Source organism: Channa argus, chromosome 6, assembly GCF_033026475.1.
Source record: "Channa argus isolate prfri chromosome 6, Channa argus male v1.0, whole genome shotgun sequence".
Lineage (NCBI taxonomy): Eukaryota > Metazoa > Chordata > Actinopteri > Anabantiformes > Channidae > Channa > Channa argus.
Window position 1 is genome coordinate 10,272,256 of NC_090202.1, and position 19,038 is coordinate 10,291,293.

At 42.1% G+C, this 19,038-nt stretch overlaps 1 protein-coding gene across 5 annotated transcripts in view; it reads right to left on the reverse strand.

The window, feature by feature from the left end:
- The window catches only part of dscaml1 (Down syndrome cell adhesion molecule like 1), a 96,194-nt gene extending 81,791 nt beyond the window's left edge, over positions 1 to 14,403 (reverse strand). For 2 of the 5 annotated variants that reach the window (XM_067507547.1, XM_067507546.1), the window contains exons 1-2: positions 13,696 to 14,378; positions 3,081 to 3,401 (exon numbers count right to left, since the gene is read on the reverse strand). In XM_067507547.1, coding sequence (XP_067363648.1) covers positions 3,081 to 3,401; positions 13,696 to 13,738 — 364 coding nt within the window. In that variant the 5' untranslated portion in view covers positions 13,739 to 14,378. Of the gene's footprint in view, positions 1 to 3,080; positions 3,402 to 13,695 lie in introns of all 5 variants that reach the window. The other 3 variants (XR_010914654.1, XR_010914655.1, XM_067507545.1) reach the window with 3 other exon arrangements.
- Between the last annotated feature and the right edge of the window lie 4,635 nt (positions 14,404 to 19,038).

Consider the following 19,038-nt stretch of genomic DNA (forward strand, 5'->3'; position numbering starts at 1 on the left):
CATACAGGAAAACAAGCAGCCCACATAGTGATTTTCATAAACGTAGAGCTATTGAGACAGGTGCTAGTGCTATTATTGGACCACAATCAGCACGCGTGGTAGAGGGTGAGAAAGAGAGAGAGATGTGGAGAGAAGGGAGAGAGACAGGGAGGGAGATCGAGACGGATGGCGAGGGGGACTGTGGGGGTGGGGCAGATTTTTCGGAGCGTCACACTGTGAGCTGTCAGCTGTCATCATTCTCCTGCGCCACCTGAGACGGGGCATGCCACACCCTAGCGCTCACGCCTCTGTCACCCATGGCAACTACAGGGCTGTGTGCGTGTGTGCGAGCGTGTACATGAGCATGATGTGTACGTGTTGTGTAGGACTCTAGAGGTAATGAAGTGCACACACATGCACGTGAGCCCTGGTTATGGAGCTGTGGAGTTGTGGTTGCCTCAGCATTTAATTGATTAATTGTTGTAATTATCTGGGAGGGAAGGTCATCCTATCACTGGGGCTGGCTAGAAGGTCACTCTCACGCTGGTGGGACTGTCTTCCTCTAGGGACCACACAGGCCATATGGGTGTGTTTGTGCGTTGGTAAAGAAAAGAATCTTGCACCATTTGCAGAGTACCTTTGTTCATATACATGTGCGGTAAGGACCGGCTGAGTGTCTTTCTATGCAGGATTGATCAACATCGTCAAATATCTGCCTGGTTATTACCACGACCTGAAAATCCACTTTTTCACATGATTCTGTTCACATCTCTCCATGTCTGATGGTCCAAAATCTTTTATGCCAAACACCCTGACAAGGAGCTGGCAACTAAGGACCAAGAGCCAGCTTGACAAAAATGGCTCTGTATGTGTGTGTGTGTGTGTGTGTGTGTGTGTGTGTGTGTGTGTGTGTGTGTGTGTGTGTGTGTGGTTAGGGGACTTTCCAGTCCATGGACAGATGGAGTGACTGGGAGACAGGAGGCTTGCTGGCATGAGCTACGCACAGGCTGGTGTGCATGGCATTGTGTGTATGTGTGTAAGCAGGTGCGTGCGTGTGCATATGCATGTGAACCTGTCTGTGTGTATGTATGTTTTATACACACCTATAAGCTGTGCGCCACATTAGTCATGCAGGTGTTTATAAGGTGTTATAAGGTTTATGTTTATGTGTGTGTGTGAGTGTGAGAGAGAGCAGTAACACCTTCCCCGGGTGTGTCCGGAGCCTATCTCCAGCTTTAACCTTGGCAGGGAGTGTGGACAGGTCACCAAACCAACTGTCTATGTGGCATGAAGTGAGAGTCTGAAGGACTTTTAACAGCCAGGGTCAAAACGTGGCATTTTGAGATACTTCACCCCCGTGGAGGGAAGTTGTTGCTTTACTATAACAATATGTCTGCCATTTGGGTGACCACATTTACAGATGCTCGTTGTAGCTCGGAGATGCTGTTGTGACTGTTTAAATGTGTGTCAAGATAAACTGATCCCAAATAGGTCTTCATGACATTTTTCTTAGGTAAGCAGTGACAAAACATTTGTGAATGACCAGATAGAGATTTCAGATTTTAGATATGAAGATCACTTCAAAAGGTTCCACTTAACCGTGTGTACAATGTACTGTACTCTGTACTTATCTTCTCTAACTCTGTGGCTCTTTTTTCATAGTTTGACAATGATCACAGCATGAGACGGAAGATCCGTGTAACAAAATGGAGATTTGTGGTATAAAAAAAGTGAAGTGCGGGGTAAGGGTCTAATGAAAGACAACACTGAGCCGCATTATGGGAGCTGTAGGATTAAGTGCTTTTTGTGGCCTGACTAAATGTGGGAATAAGGGTCGGCCTCATATGCTTCAATTGTGACTACTCTTTGTGATCTTTCATTTTCATATGTCTTGTGTGTGCCTCATCTTAATAAAGTCCAATTATGTCTTGCAGGAGAACAACTTTAAAGACTGGGGGAGACAAGAGGCCAATTCACATAGAAAGTGTTTGTGGACACGATTTTTACATCCATTACTCATGCATCTTATGTAGCGGATGGAAATTCGACAGACTCAGAGCTATGCACAAGGCGAACATCACCTCTGTAACCCCCCTATTCTTACACTTCATGACTACTTTTACTCCCCCTGGTTTAGTTTAGTTTAGTGAAGCATTAGGTCCAAACAGCTGGTTAAATCAGTTTAAAAGGTATTTTAAACTTTTCACCAGTATTAATTGATGTGGCTCACTTTGTGCCTTGTGGTTTTACTTTCTCTGGCCTCTACAACAGGCAGGGGGAAAAAAAATCAATCAAATCAATAAATAAACTGGACATATAAACATTGCCGATTTCTTTTTGCTGAGCTCACTAGAGAACGATGTTTATCTTGTAAATTTCTATTGTCAGTCAGCCTGATTAAGACAGTTTGTCTGGCCACAGCATGGATTAAAAATAGTATGTTGTCAGCAGTTGTCACTTGAAAAGCTGTTTTATGGGTTTGAAATTATGTAAGAACTAAAATTTAACTGCTGCTACTGTATAAACTGACTCTATTGAGCTTCATTTGATGTCATGAAAAAGATTTTCTCTCCCTCCAGGATTTTACTGACCTTTTTTGTGACTGTTGCGACCTAAAATGCCTGATTTTGGAACAGCCTTTCTAAAATATTTGTGATGCATGTTGCAATGTTTTTATAATGTTTTAAACTGCAAGGTTACAGAGAATTCACGGGGGCTTGGTTGGATTACTTGTTGTGATCACAACATTGCAAATACCTGGAGGGACTTGATTTAATAGTAGTCCGACTTACATGGGCACAAAATGTTTACACCAACAAATTTTGGATGTTAAATGAGGGTACTACTGCGCTATCAGGGCAAAGCAATGCCATGGGACCCCACTAGACCACTGGTGCAATTTAATGGCAATTGTACTTGGCTCAAAAGAAAACTAAGCAAAAAAAGGTAATCTGATCAATCAAAATAGCTTCAAAATGCATGCAGAGAATTAAAAAGGTGTTCTAAGTGTTGATGCAGGGAAAGTTCCTAGAGTCACCCTGAACTTAACTAAATGTCTTTGACCATTAGCTTAGTTTGCATCTAATGTAACCACCCCTCACCTGCTTTGATGTGAATGCTGGGGCTTCGAATCTTGCCTGCCTGGTTCTCAGCAGTGCAGAAGTACTCGTTGTCGTGGATAATGCTGTTATAGGCGGAGGGTGAGAAGGGGTAGAGCTGGAGGGTGCCGTTGGCATGCACGTGGCGGATATGGGGCACGTCATAAATGTCGTCTCCGGCGGCCAGGTACCAGCGCAGGACGGCATGGGGGGCGCCGCCCGCGGGGCAGGGCAGGGACACCCCCACCGAGCTAGAGAAGGTCACCCGCTGCAGGGAGGCGTTCACAAAGTACAGCCGCGTAGAGACAACATCCTCACTGTTGACTGTTGGGACGAGAGAAAGAGTTGGTTGGTTGATGAGTAATCAGGATTTAAGAGCAAAGTCCACATATCAAACTGAAAATTCTGAAAAGTAGCAGCATGCCTGTGATCAAAAAGTATTGAAAACTGAAATTATCATCAGTATTAAAAAGTGAAATCATCACCATTTAAGCAACTCCTAAAACTAACAACAAAATAAACTAATAAAATAAACTAATGAAATAAAGTACAAAAAGAGTTATTTTTCCTAAACCGACACCGATAAACACTAGTAGCTTATATTGATGTAAGAAAATAGAAGCAAACTGGCTTGTTTTTACATAGAACATATAATCAATTTAAGAGAATTAGTAACATTGACCAATTTGATGTACTTATAGTAGTAATTTATATGTTGCAATATGTAGATATTAAAAAGTTCACTAGTTGTCCAGGCCTGACAAATGTGTCAGAGAGACATCCTTTCTGACACAGGGGCAAGACACAGCAAGACAATGACACTAACATGTTGCTAATTAACCTCCTTAGTTGTAAGATGTTGCACCAAGTTTTCTTTTTACCATTTCATAACTTTCCCAGTCTTACTGAAACATGCTGGCATCAAAATTAGCACATCCATCCCTTACATGTCTCAGTTTCAACATTTCTTGTTATGTTTTTACTATTTAAAAATTAAAGATTTGCAATTCATTGCATTCTCTTTTCATTTTACATTTTATTAAGCGTGCAAACTATTCTGCAAATGAACAATCGTACAATACCACAAAAAAACAAGCTGCAATATTCTCTATTCCAACTTCTCAGTCATTTCTGTCCACTTGACTGCTTCACATATCAGTGAAGTTGTGCTTTTATTTCAGAAAGATTTTTTCAGCAGACACATGAACTATTAACATGAACTATCTAATTGTGTGAGTCTTCCAATCTAACTATAGCAACATTTAGGGTTTTGTGTGCAGATTTCTGACTTGAGGATTCATGTGTCAAACTCTTGTATGACATAGTGAAGGAAAATTTCCCACAATGGAAGCAAACACAAAGCCTTATATGGTCATGTTACAGTATGAATGTTGATTATGCAAATGGTTAAATCTCATGGACACCAACCACTTCATGAGCAGGTGGTACAGTACTCATCTATCTAATCTAAAACAAGCGATTTAGGATATGCTTTTTCAGTTAAAAAGGTTTGGTGAATGCAGCTTCGAACACTTGAACAAACTCTACAGAAATTTGAGATGAATGGCAAATGATTTTGAATGAGGAGCAGCGCTAGTACAAAGTGTTATCACAGTTTGCACACTAATGCAGTATTATTTACTAAAAAGAACTTAAGGCATTAATATTGCTCAAAAAAGTCTGTGTGTTTCTATTTGTTACTAAAATGCATGTTGAACTGACATTGATTACATATGTTAAACGCTCAAAGTGCAATTTTAAGTTATTTGAATAAAACATATTCATATTATACATTTCATTTGTCTATGTTTAGTTGTTTTTTGGGCACAGAATGTACTGGAGATGTACTTGCACTATTTTCAATGAGTCAATTCACGAGCTCAGTTGAAATTGTTAAATGAGCATGACTCACTTTATACTAAAAATACTACCTGATCTAACACAAACTTACAAGCACACCCAAATATAGAATACAAGCTGGATTAACAGGTCAACTCAACCCAAACATCTTTCTCCCTGTGTGCCAAACTGTAGCCATCTATCTCATCATATGTGCATTATCCTAATATCTCTAATCTATAGTAATGCATCCAAGAAGTCCTCTGAAAATCTGCCTCTCGGTAGGAGGAAAAATGGGTCAAATAACTTGACCCCCACAACCATCATCACCTTCATATTTCCTGTTGTTATGCACAATCATGTCCGAAAAAAAAGTTTTCACAATTGTGTGGTAACAAAATGCTGCATGTCTTAAGGCCTTCTCAAGTCTGCTGTCTCTGTGTGAAGGCCTCTATCTGTAGATGTAGAAGCCTGAGGAGTTGGCCGGATACCACAGATGTTTGTAGTAAAACAATGCTGTTGTGGCACAGATGAAGCGCTGCTGCCAGATAAGTTGTCCTAGGGGACAAATAGACCAGCATATATCCTCTCTCTCAAAATGCCTGTTTCCACTTTAGACCAGAGTATAGAGGCATCTTTTTAAAATGTGTGTGTCTGTGTGCCTTGCTGCTGGAATTGTGGGGGGGGGGGGGGGGGGGGGGGGGGGGGGGTAAAGAAGTGCTGAGCTCAGCTTGGCTCAAGGCCAGGAGAAGACGCTGTGCCCCGGGCCAGAGAATTTTCTTCTCAGACAATGATACTTAATTAATCCCTTTTCCTGGATTGTGTCAACAATGCCTGGATTAGCCCTCTCTCTTTAATTCTCTCTGTGCTGGGAGAAAATAGGGTGTTGGCTGAGACACATCAATGGAGGTATAAAGACGCTATCAGATGTCATTTAGGCCCCAATTTCTACAGATCCTCTACATCAATGGATATCATTAGTAACCAGCTATAAAATGGAAGACAGAAGCCCATTGGCAGCCCATTGGTCTTTTTAAGCTCTTTATGCGAGGCAAGAACATGGATGAATGTCTGATACAAAAGAACATTTTAAATATATGTTCTGTCCAGAACAAATACTAACATGCAGTGACATAATAACAAAACACTGACATTAATAGGATGATAAAGTGTGATAAAGGGATTAGGGTAAAGCCCCAACTGACATAAGGTTAATTTTACTCTATAGTTTGCTGTCTGCTACTTTTTTATCTTTTTGAGCTACTTTTCTTTTTCCCTTTCCCTAGATTCCCCACCAAGATGCAAACACACCTTCCCTTGTATTTTCCTGCCACACTACATACAGCCAATGTTATGTTGATGCAAATTTGGATCCCAGACAGAGCGAGTTAAACCCACATAATCTCCTTTCACATTAAACACACACACACGCACGCACAGTCTATCCACTCAGTAATCACACTGCCGTGGGAGGCCTGTGTCCGACTTCCCTGGTTCTCATGCATGCGTGGGTGTGAAGCGGAAGGAGAGATCGGGGAGCCAGGCAGGAGTGCAACATTGTCAACAGGACACGGGTGGCTGGTTGGGGGAAAGGTGCTCAGGTTCAAAGGTTTTTGGATGCAACCAACTGAGTGAGTGTGTGTGTATGTGTGCCTCTAGTGATGAGGTCAAAAGGATAGAGAGGTTCATGTTAAATGACTGCATCAGTTCTGGATGTCAAAGTCAGCCAACAGTGGAGGCTGAGGTGTGCAGGGAAACACTGTGACTGCTGCTCGGCTGCATGAGCAGAGCCTGAGATTGTAAGTGCATGTGTGTACAAGCATGGGAGAGACGCTGCGGAAGTAGAGAGTAGAGAGTCATTGTTCTCCTGCCTACCAGCTAAAATTGGAGCAGATCCTCTGTGTTCAAAAATCCAAATTCAGGTCAAGTTCAATCCATCCCAGCATTCAAATCCATGCCAATCTCTCTCACAGGCTGCTAGGCTGACTATCTGCACTTTCAGCACCACGGAGAGCTCCGACACGTACTGGGGGTGAGGAACACACACGGAACTGTTCTCATACTGAGCAAATAAAGAGGAAACTATTAGCAGATGATAGTAGTGACAGTGACCTGCTTCCCTGTGATGACAACAGCTATTTATAGAAGATGAATATTTTCGTGACAAAAAACACTTCCTTTTTGCTGCCAAAGCCCCTGCAAAAAGAAACAGTACGAGAATGTGTTCAGAACACCACCACCTATTCATATTCTGGCAATCACATGTCATCCTAGAGACCTTTTTGTCCTTTGATGGATGGATGGCCTTTGTGGAGCAGTTTGACAGTATTTCATCACAGAGAAAATGGTGGTTGTGGCTGTACATGTGAATGACTAAAAATAAATAAATATGTTGGAATTGTCTCATTTTCAGTTGGTTTGGGCAAGTTTGCGTCAGCCAGGTGGCAGGTCAGCAGCTAGATGTCAGCGAATGTTCTATCATTTATTCATTACCATTAGCTATTTATTTTTCCTTTTCATCTTATGTGCTATTTTTTATATGTACAACTTGCTGTTACAACTGACTTAGATTGGTGCTGAATCATGCAATCCTCTTGTTGTAGGTTAAAGGTTTCAACTGAATCCTAATCAGATGGTTTACATCATTCAGTGCAGAACTACACCCTATGGTAAACATGCCCCAAGTTATCAATGCGGTTCCCAACTTTTTGGCTTGTGCCAAATTAAAACAATGTAAACTTGTAATTTTTCACAAATGTGCAAGAAAAAAAATGCAAACTAAATAGTTACTAATCCTCTTTCAACCTTTCAGATTTATTCTTTACTACCAGATTTGGAGGCACTGCTTATGCTCTTAAACTGGGTAATCTGTTTAAAAGTAAACAAACCCTTAAATCTTCCTGTGATGTCATCAAAAATCGCCTAAAAAAAATGTCAAAATGCAAAAATGCAACAACTCAAATCTCTAAGGGAAAACCTCTAAAAAGCAGCAGCTTTTGATGCGATGTCTAATCGCTTTGTTCAATGGTATGAATTCAGGTCACTGAGTTCACACATACACACACACAAACACAATCATAAAACACAAAGACACGTGTACGACCACAAAGAAGCAAGACTGAGGCTACGGTGCATGGATTACGGCCAGCAGCAGAAAAGACCATCATGGCGGTGTTGATCATGTGTCTCGTCACAGTAATGCTTCAGAGTTAGACGTCAAAATATCTGAAGAGAGTGAGAAAAATTAAGCTTCTGCCTAAAACAGTGTTTCATAAGGGGCTCCAGGGTGCATATCATACATGGTTGTTTGCCATGGGATTCAGACATAGAAGGCTGTTACTTGGACAACAGTTGAACTTTTCTTGTCTTTTCATGAATTATAATCTCTTCAAAATACTGTATGTGACACCTGACGTGGCACAGTAGACAGCAATCATAGGCTCTATTGTCATTTCAAATTATGGTAAACTGCATTAGTACAATAAACATAAAATCCAACATGGATCTTCTATAGTATTTAAATTACATACATATAACCCCTAGAAAACTAAACTAAAAAAAAAACAACATATCAATAAAACATAAAAATTTCATGCTAAGTAGAAAGAACACACAGCACAATAACCTAGTTTTTCCTCTGTATTTGGACATCTAACCTCAGATGGCTATCAGACTCTTTTCATAGCTCCAGGCTCTCTCTCTCTCCCTCCCTCCCTCTCTCTCTCTTTCCACCCTTTCCCAAGCAGAGAAATAAGGAGCAAAGGAGCAGCACTCATCTATTCATGAACTGTATTTTGAGTCCCTTCTTCAAGCCTGAATGCATTGATTACAATGAAGAAGGTCAAAGTGTTTTAGGTTGAAACACACAAACATCTTTCCTGTGGATGAACCCTTCTCAATCTGTGTTTGTTCAATTGTTTTCGTTTTTTTTAACCTTCACTTTTCTTTTGCCATGAGTTTTCTTGTCTGCTTTTCTTTTGACTCAAGTCTTTCTTTGCTGTACACTCAAATATATTTGCACTTTTCCCTCTTTTTGCAGTGGATATGAAAATGTTTTATGAATATGTATGCTGGAGAAGTAAGGATATTGCCTATGGTGAACCGCTATGCATAATGCAGCTTTTTCCGTCTCATCTACATTCATTCAGACACACTCTCACACACACAACACACACACACACACACACACAGATTCATACGATCACGTGCATAGAAAAACAGGGCTATAAATCCCTCTCCTTCTCCGTCCCATTCTTCCTCTCCTTCAAACACACACAAAGTCACATAAATACATTTCATAATGTGCATATAAATTCATAATAACAAGTAGCTTTTCAATGAGTTGAACCATTTACCACTACAGATAACAGCACACAAAACACATTCAGGCCAAATAATAGCTGATGCCCTGAATCAGAGGCAATACATCCTTTGCAGTGATGCTACAGAAATGTAGCAAAACATAAAAGCCAAAAGATTTGATCGGGTTTAATAGAGGGGTCTGTTCATTTCCTATACAATGACTGCAGATTGAGATATGCATTAGGCTTGCATGTGCTGCTTCACCAGGAGAAACACTCAAGTCAAGAAAGAAAAGCTGCATGTTATGAATATGTGAATATACTGTGGATGCACATACAAAGCAGGGGAACAGGGGCGATAAACAACCCATATACACACTTTATGCAGTGTCAGTAAAATAGCAGGCAGCCATTTCAGCATTTGAAAATTCACATCTCCCACTTCAAAAGGATGCTTTCTGTTGCTGAAGTGAGTGTCAGATTTGTGGAAAGGTTTTTTTCCCCATTGACCCTTAGAAACAAGCCCATAAATTGTTTGACAGAGGAGGAGAAAAGAAGAAGCAGAGGGAAAGACACTGGGAGACACTCATATAAAAAGACACTTTTTATATGATTTTATATGTAATTCAAGACATTGTTATCCATCTTTCTCCATTTGAACTCGGAAAAACACCGGGCAACTAGACATTCTGTTGTGTGTAAAACCTGTTGAATGAGTGATCATATGTTATCTTTGTGTGACGGCTTAGTGCTCCATCAATGTAGTTGCTATGGATTAAAAGATTCACATATCTACAATAAACACAGACGTGATCTTACAGTGAAGGCTAAAATTGTATTTTGAGAGCAATACGTAATAGTGCAAGGTTGTTTCTCTTAAGAAGCCGTAATCTGCACTTGCATAAACACCTAATTTACTTGAGAGCAATGAAAAAGCCACCAAATCACTTTGCAATAAAGAATAAAAGTGCAGACATCTGCTTTAATGCGTCTTCAAGGCAACACCACAACTGAAGGGAGTATCTCACACCAACTGTCTGACGTGTTGGTGTGTTTCAGGACAAACAAAATGTTCAGAGACCGAATGACTTGTTCAGATGGACGTGTTTGGGCTGCACCGTACAAACTCCCAAACGCAGAGCGCCAACACTTGACAATGAAAACAGAAAGAGGGAGGCGAATTAACCTGAGTGACATGCAGCTATTATACAGGGGGCCTGTGTCTCTCCGAGACAACTGACAGGTTGCTCATGCACACGGGGACTCAGAGCCAGAGAAAAGTAAGACATAGCGGCCTCTAAGTGTTTTGAGCTGATGTGACATTTCATAAAGCACCGTGCGTTACCGGAAAGATTGTAGGTTTCAGTTCGGTGTGAAGGTGTGAAATGCTTCCAAACCAATCTTCAAATCTGTTATAGGCCACTAAGTGTTTAAAAAATGGAGAAGGGCAGTGGAAAGAGATTAGGAAAGGGGGGATCAGGAGGGCGCGCGCGCGGGGGGCGGGGGTGGGGGCGGCGGCGGTCGTTCTCCACTGTCCTTTTTGTCACAGGTAAGAAGTAAAATTACGGTAAGGCCCTTTTTTAGGATTTTCAATTAAGATACTCTACTTATACCCGCCCCCCGTCACTACATACACACACACACACACACACACACACACACCAATTTTACTTTCTAAAAAACAGCACAAATAAAGAATCGTAAACTACAGGTCCATGTCACACAGCGCACAGTAAAGGAACAAATCACTCGAATTTTACAACTTGTTCTTAAAGATAAAAGCAGAGGAAAAAAACAACACCGGAGTTGTTGTCATACTACTTCCAACAGCCACCAAAGCCTTAGTTGTTCAATTCAGCCGCAACAACTCTGAGTGCATCGTGCGGGTGTAGTCTAGTAGCCACCAGAGTCTGACTCATACCGCAATTACTGGGTTCCCCTACAAGCACTTCTCCTCTAGTCGGTATCTGTGATGATTCCAAATTTACACACAGCCGATGCTCTGCGACGTCCGCAGATCAGCAGCTCACACCGCTCTCAGTATAAACAGGACTCCCTTGTAAAGGAATTAAAAGAAAATGAAAAAATACCCTGAACTTACAGGGCGAGACACTCAATCTACTGAAGACAGGTAAAAATGGCCTTGAGTTGGATAATAGACTCATTTCAGTCGACTGTTCATATACAGACAGGTCAGAAACACAGCAGGTGTAACTTCATGGAAAGACAGACGCTTATGCCTCACAGTGCACAAATTAAAAGAAAATGTATGCACACGGAAGTAAAGGTGTTTTACATCCATGCAACACAGTCAACACTCAGTTTAATGTCGCGTGTGTGTTGCAGGAGGCCTGTCGGCCGAAACTGGATAAAACCGGAATCACGTTAATTGATGAAATAATTATAGCAAGAGCTCTCTCCCCACCTCCGTCACTCCACGGCAATTTTCCATGAATTTTGTACTATTACTGAGTAAAACTCCCCAAATCCAGCACAACAACCTCCGTCCCTTTTCTAACCGGTTTGAAATGTATTAATTGTAATAATTCTTTAAGTCTTCTCCGATTTCCCAGGCCCCGTTCTGGCACATCAGGCCTAAAAGCAAATTCCCGCACAGCCCTCAGCTGAGTTGATCTCAACTGTATTTCTATGAAAACGGGAGAGAATTGTGTGCCATTCCAGGAGGCGCGGCCGAGCCAGGAAAATACGCAGTACTAATGCATATGCATGAATGATAATAGATCTACCTTTCTCCACCTAAATTAAAGTTTATTAGAAACTACTCATATATAAAATACACAGCAGTTACATGAGAGAATGAATCACATTTGATTAGTGCAAAATGAGCGGAACATGGCGATGAAAAACAACGGAAAATGGAAGTTTGTTTTCCACTGCGTTATCTACAGCTCTCCCATCTCAAGCACTCTTTCCGCTCCAGTGGCGGTTTGCAGCCCCCACCCCTCCTCCCCTCATCACATACACATACACACCACACACACACACATCTCATTCAGTCACGGGACGGGACGATGTACAGTGTGTATGATCGAAATAGACCCTGTAATCCAATTACAAATCAGCACAGAAGTCCTTCCTGCAGTTGTAGCCTGGCACAGGGCACTGCCAAGGCCAATGAGGCGGATCAGGAGCCTGAAACACGCGTGTTGGTCGCAATTACAAACAAATGTTTAAGATAAATCCAAATGTAATATCTAATTATATTAATAACCAGGGGAATTCAGGTACAGACCTTTGTGTAAAAAAAAGAGGTAAAAATTAAGTGAAAACTTAAAATGTCAGATTTTATTCTTAATTTGGTTTTTACGAAGTAATGGAAATTGTACACATACAATAGGACAAACCATTTTATGTTTAAAAGCAAACCGAAACATTTTCTGCCATCTGCAGTATTTAGAGCGAAGCCAATCAGTAGAATTTGTTGCCAGAGAAAATGGTGGATGAATAATTAGACCAGGGATGATAACAACTGAGTCTGGATACACTGACACCCCTACATTTTCTCAAAGAAAATAAACTCTAATATATGGCTTCGCCTTTTAAATATCCAAGTGGGGCACGTTATCAACAAATTAAAGGCCAAAGCTCAACACCCCCAGCATCAGCTCACACATCTCTCATACAGTACAATGTAATGACCCTTGTTGTCTCCCAGCCGCGCACACCCCTGAGCGCGCACTCACGGACACGCAACCCGGCTTTTTGCACTATTTTTTATGACTAAAAAAAAAACAAAAGATAAAATAAAAACAATATCTTAACCGTTAGGAACTCCCCACCTTGTCGTGCACGCGCACACGCGAAGATACACACTAAGATCACGTTTGGGACAGGACGGAAAAGTCAGAAAATGTATTAAACTCCCGTGCACTCCTTGGACTTTTGTGCGTAAACACACTACAGATGTGGCAACATCAGCGCCCGAGGTCGCACGTTCACGCGCCTTCAGATCCTTATCAGCCTCTCCTCCTGTTCAACAGCCTCCATATTCACGACACCTCCACATATTCATCATGCAAAATGCAAATGCCGTTGACTTTCTCATCTTAACGAAACAGTGTGCGTTTTCAAATTCTTTCAGTATTTTCTATGTGGTCATTTAAATCATGCGCAAACTGACATTAGTTCATTATCAGCCTTTGAATCATTTTAATCATTATCAGCTAATCACTGTGAAACCCTGAGAATCCAAGAAAAATCCGAGCACTCGTTCAGGAGGAAAAAAATGAAGCTTTACTAGGAAAGTATCACCTCTAAACATTAGGACAAAAGTTACAAGTCTTCCTCTAGTGATTATTTAGAGTTTGATTTGACAGCTCTGCTCCTCCTTTGTGAATGCAATCAATTCCATTCAGCGACATTCATCAGCCTGATCAGCTTACACACACGCACAGCCAAATTACACAGGAGATAGCATACAGATAAGCAACGTTTGAAGAGATACATTTCCAACCTACCTTCTTGCAAAGAATACAGCAGAAGTAAAGTTACAAGCCACATGCCATTAAAAGCAGTTATATTTCACAGGAATGTTGTGCAGTCCCCAAGAAGAGTGCACGGCGCAGCGGTCGGCCAGGCGAGGCTCCGTGCTGGACTGATTCGGCTGATGCTCCCCGGCGGTCTCTCCAGCCCTGGTCCCACACTCTCCAGCGCCAAGAAACGAGCCACGGCAAAAAGTACCGCCTCTGTTCCCTGATCTCTCCTCCCCTTTAGCAGGACAGACCGCTGTCGCCCCACCCCCGGTATCCTAATGATGCGCCGTGATAGCGAGGTGAACCATACGTACCAATAGGGGACCAAACGCAAACAATTGAGACTCTGTATTACGCGCACTGGACATATGCCTTATCGGGTAGATTTTGAGGGATCCAAGCGCCAACGTCAACATTTCCCGTCAAGTGATTTAAATCTTGTTTCTATACGAACAAGTGGAGGAAAAAAGCCGTTGGTGGGAAATGCCCGCGCCTATGTCCCATGCAAATCCACTTAAACATTTCCATAAATCAGTTTCAGTGTCCTAGCAGGGCTGTGCACAGAAAGTGCGACCAAAGCTGTCCAAGCCAACAGAATGTGGCACTGCAAAGTTGAAAAAGACCACGCGCATTTCGCAGCGTGAAGTCCAGGTGAGGATGGAGGAGGAGGACAAGCGCAGAAAGGCTGCAGCCTCTGTTTCATGCAAAGGGAAAGTGAGAATGTGCACTGTGCTGTGCGCTGCGCACCTGCGCGTCACTGCAAACACTGCTGGCGCCCAAATTGCCTCCCATAATAAGTCAGGTTATGTAATGCAACACAAAAGTAATGAATTATCAACAATTAATTTAGAATTCCTGTATCAGGCTAATTCTGTGACCAATGTAGTCAATCAATTTCATAGACGAATCTTGCTTATACTTCAAATGTCCCACTCTCACCTTCTCTCTCTTTCTCTCTCTCTCTCTGTCTCTCACACACACACACAGACACACACAGGTGGGCGAACAGAAAGTGTGTTCTCACAGATCATTAACACAACATTGCATGGGTTTAGAGTTGCCATCCAGCTCATCACCTGAACCATCAGCCCACAATAAAATAAATACCAAAGCACAGGTGATTGCTATTCATCAATTACAGCCCAACCATAGAGACTCTACTCATTGTCCACTCAGTCGCACTACTCATCTGACATCAAACACCTTCTACTTGACATAAACTCCCGTCTAACCTACAACATCCCTCTTTGTCCCTCTCTCTCAGCGGTATAATGTGGTGTTTGGAGAGTCATGTAAAGTAAAGTAGTCCTGGTTGTGGAATCAAGCTGAGCCAAGCTGTGGCCTCTCTCACTCCCACTGAAGAGCCGCTGTAGTGTAGCAGGCAAGGCAGCACACTCTGCCTCCACTCTCAATTATGTAACAGGTGGAAACACACACACACCTACACACTCTCTCTGTGTCTTTCTCACAAACAGACACATAAACGTGCCCACCACATCATGACACTTACATGGAGTGTGCACAGGAGCACTTCGATACTATACAGTATTCTGTACATCCAGGTGTGTTCTTGGGGGTTGTTTGAATAGATGAACATATTGTTAGCTTTTTCTCCAGTCACAACCCGTAGTCCAGATGTAAAAGTGCAGATAGTAGTGCATGCTGAGTGAGACTGCCACTATTGTTCAGAAATCTGTCAGCCCTCAGGGAATATAACCTGTCTTTGAATCAAGTTTTTCACACTTCAATACTCTCACCATCTCTCACAATGACAAACCGATCACAACATCACCAAACATCTTGACACTCAAACCAAGCTCTTCATGCTCAGAGGCTCCACCCAGCATCCCTGTATAGTTACATATAAATCTCTGTCAGGACTTCAAAAGGCAGCATGGCAAGCTGGTTAAAGGGCTGATGTGAGTCGGCTTGACAGCACCAAGCAGGTTGAACTGTATGTCAGCCAGTGATCATCATGGGGACTGGCAGGCTGAGCTGGGCCAGCCAGGCCAGAGAAAAGGCAAACAGCTCTCAGACAGCTACAGTGATTGTCACTGAGGACAGGACTCAGGACAGGCTGCCACCACATCGCTAAGAACCACAGCACCATGTGACTCATCTCCATCACTCTGCGCAATCGTTGCCTAGAGATAGGGAAGGAGATAGGAAGCGAAGGGAGGAGGAGAGTGAGAGGAACAGAGTTTGTTGACGGAGGAAGGAAACGGTGAGCAGGGCAGGACAGAAACAGAGAAAGCAGAGGGAGCAGTGAGGGGCAGACAGAGAGAGTGATGAGGCGGATAAGTTAATGTGCATGTTAATGTTAATGCTCCGACAATCAGAGCTCCCCTCAGGCCCTGACTACATGGTAAGATCATATTAACGCTAATGCATCCAGTATTAATGCACAGCCCACAACACTCTGAAGCCTACGCAAGGTCAGAATTAGGGGACGGAGAGGGCACATGGTACTGCTGGTAACTCGGGGCAAGGTCACAGGGATAGAAATGAGAATGTGGACAGAGCTGCAGGAATGGCGATGATGGAGGATTGTGGAGGAAAAGGCAAATCACTTGATGATGGGTCAACTGGAGGAGGTTCAATCCTTTTAACACCACATCATGGTGATGAAAACTGACTTTAAAAACACAAAAACTGCAGTTTGTGTTAAGTGCTAGTCCTCAGTATAGTGAAAGCCCAGCAATGTACTGCAGAACCCCTATTCTTCAGTGGGGGCACCTAGCTTGCTCTGCATGCCGCTGTATAAGAACGAGCCTCTGCATTAGGCTAATATGAATCACAACACCACCATGCTGCAGTACATTAACATGACGCCGCCGACCAATGGAGTGTTTGCCTTTAACCAAGCATGCGTGATTGTTGTGGCAGATGTGTGAGAGTGTATCAACACATCGGAGATGTGTGTGAGCATGTGTCTACATGGCAGCAAAGTGCAGGGCATATTTCTGGCTGTTCTCCTACCCTACCGTTGGGTGTGCGTGTACGTGTCAGTGTGTGTTTGCACGACATGTGTACATGCTTGCAAATGTGTGTTTTTGCATGAGAGTAAGTGCGCGTGCACACTAGACATCAAGGGGTGTTAATTTATTCAAATGAGCTGCAGAGGATAACGAGAGGATGGGGCGAGGGGCGGAGGAGGTGTGTGTAGGGGGGCACCTTCTTCGACTAGAGGTTCATCTCTCCATTTCTCTTTTTCCCCCTTTTTCCCTTCTTGTGTTTTCATTTTTGCAAATAAGAGAATTTGCATGAGTACGAGGAGGCAATGGAGATGGGGAAGAAGATATTAGTGAAAAAGAGAAAGGGAAAAAATTGGGAAATGGGGAATGATGCGATTCTGAGGAAGAGAGAACGCCCACGGACAAAAACACACTGTGCCAGGACGATACCACCACTTCCAAGATGGCTGCCGCTGGAGGCATCCTCTGTGGGACCAACCTAGAGACCCGCTGCTCTTGCTCCATAGTGGGTGACACACAAACACACTTTCTTACTTCGACTGTGCTCCTCAAGCATAACGAGGGAAAGGAAATTTAAATTGCTCAGGAAAGCATTAACAGTTATCGTCTGCATTTGAATACATTAAGGATAAATATGGTTGTAGCTTACAACAAAGATATTGATCAGAGATATCTAGTGACACCCAGTGGTCACAATTAAAGATGTTACAAGATAATTAGAAGGTCATCTACTGCTTTATTTTGGAAAAGTTTTCAAAAATAATTTAAACCATTGAAGTAAGTTAATAAGAGTGTAGAACTTTATTTGAATAGGATTTGGTAAAATTTTGATTTACATCAAATAACCACGACACAAGAGACCTTTAAGCAATGTGGCTGTAAACAATATTCAAAACCTTTACTTGTTGAATAGTCAGTACCAGTGGATTGTTCCTGATAAAACTAGAACGTGGGTAAAGAATGTAATAACTCATTGGGGCCCACAAGCCCCGGGCCTTTATTTCACTTAATTTTATAAACAAGCCTCTTTATGGGGCTCAGGTGGAAAATATTGCTTACTAAAGGTATTCAATCAATTTATCACACCCCAACCCACATTAAAAAAAAAACAAAACATGGGGCCATTTGGTATTTTCCCAGAGAGGAGATTTCTTGTTGTTTTGTTTTTTCCTTGACAAATAATGACACAGCAGGAAGGGCAATGTTAACTTTTAACCCTCTGGCTCTGTTGAATGCCACTGATCAGCCACAACATTAATACCAACAGGTGCTTTTAATAAAAACAATTAATTAACATTTTGAAGAAAAATATTCTAACTTAATAAATGCTAATGTATCATTATAAGTTAACCAGCCGTCAGAACATAAAGTTGTTCAATTTAACTCCACCTTTACCAACATTGACCATTATTTTTTATTAATTACTGTACATGTTTAGCCAATATTAACATAATCAGTTTTGTTTAAAATACAGTTTTCTTTTTTACCTTAAGTAAAACATAGACTGCTTAAGTAATTTTACTTGGGCAAAAGATTTGAACTGGAGAATTGTTTTAGGCCAATACCTGCACTTTACTTTTTTAGTAAAGTGCAGGTATTACGTTTGTGTACTTGTACCGCCTCTGCAAACATTTTGCTGTTTATGGGGCTATTTCTTATTTTGAGGACTCTAAGCAGACTTAGAGTCTAAAAGTGGTTTCTGTTTATCACTTAATCCACCATAAACTTGTGATTGACGGACAGCTTCTTAGATGGTCCTCTGTTTGGCAAGTTCTCCATTGTTTCAGAGTACTTCTGAAGGTCTGTTACGACAAAGACAAGCGCCAGCAAAGAACGAATGTAGCATTGCCTCATGTTGTCTTTTGTCTGGCCCAACATGTGGCGCTTAAACACACCGCAAAGACTAGAGGCAATGGCTAACTAGCATTTACATTCTGCACCTGCATGAGAGGAAGGGATGAGGAAAACCTGTGATTGTGGATATACAAATATAAACCAACAATTTTCACAGTACTTTGACTCTTCATAGATTCTTTATAGCTTCTTCTAAAGAGAATATGTCCAACAGGAAGTTATAAATGGCACTACAGGCCAGCCCTGAACAGCCAATCAGAGCTATCTCTGTCACTGACTGGCCCATCACTAGCTGAGAACCCACAAACAGTCTGATAGCCAATGTTGTGGGGGACACACCTCAACATCTGGGCTGAGAGACTCTCACTGTCAGCCGGACTCTGGTGGTATGTCACAGCGCATTGTTGGATTCTCTGCCACCTTCCTTACCCATGTTCTACTTGCCCATGTATCTCACCTTGGCCAGACAGCCAACTCCAGGAATAATCCTGTTGCTTAC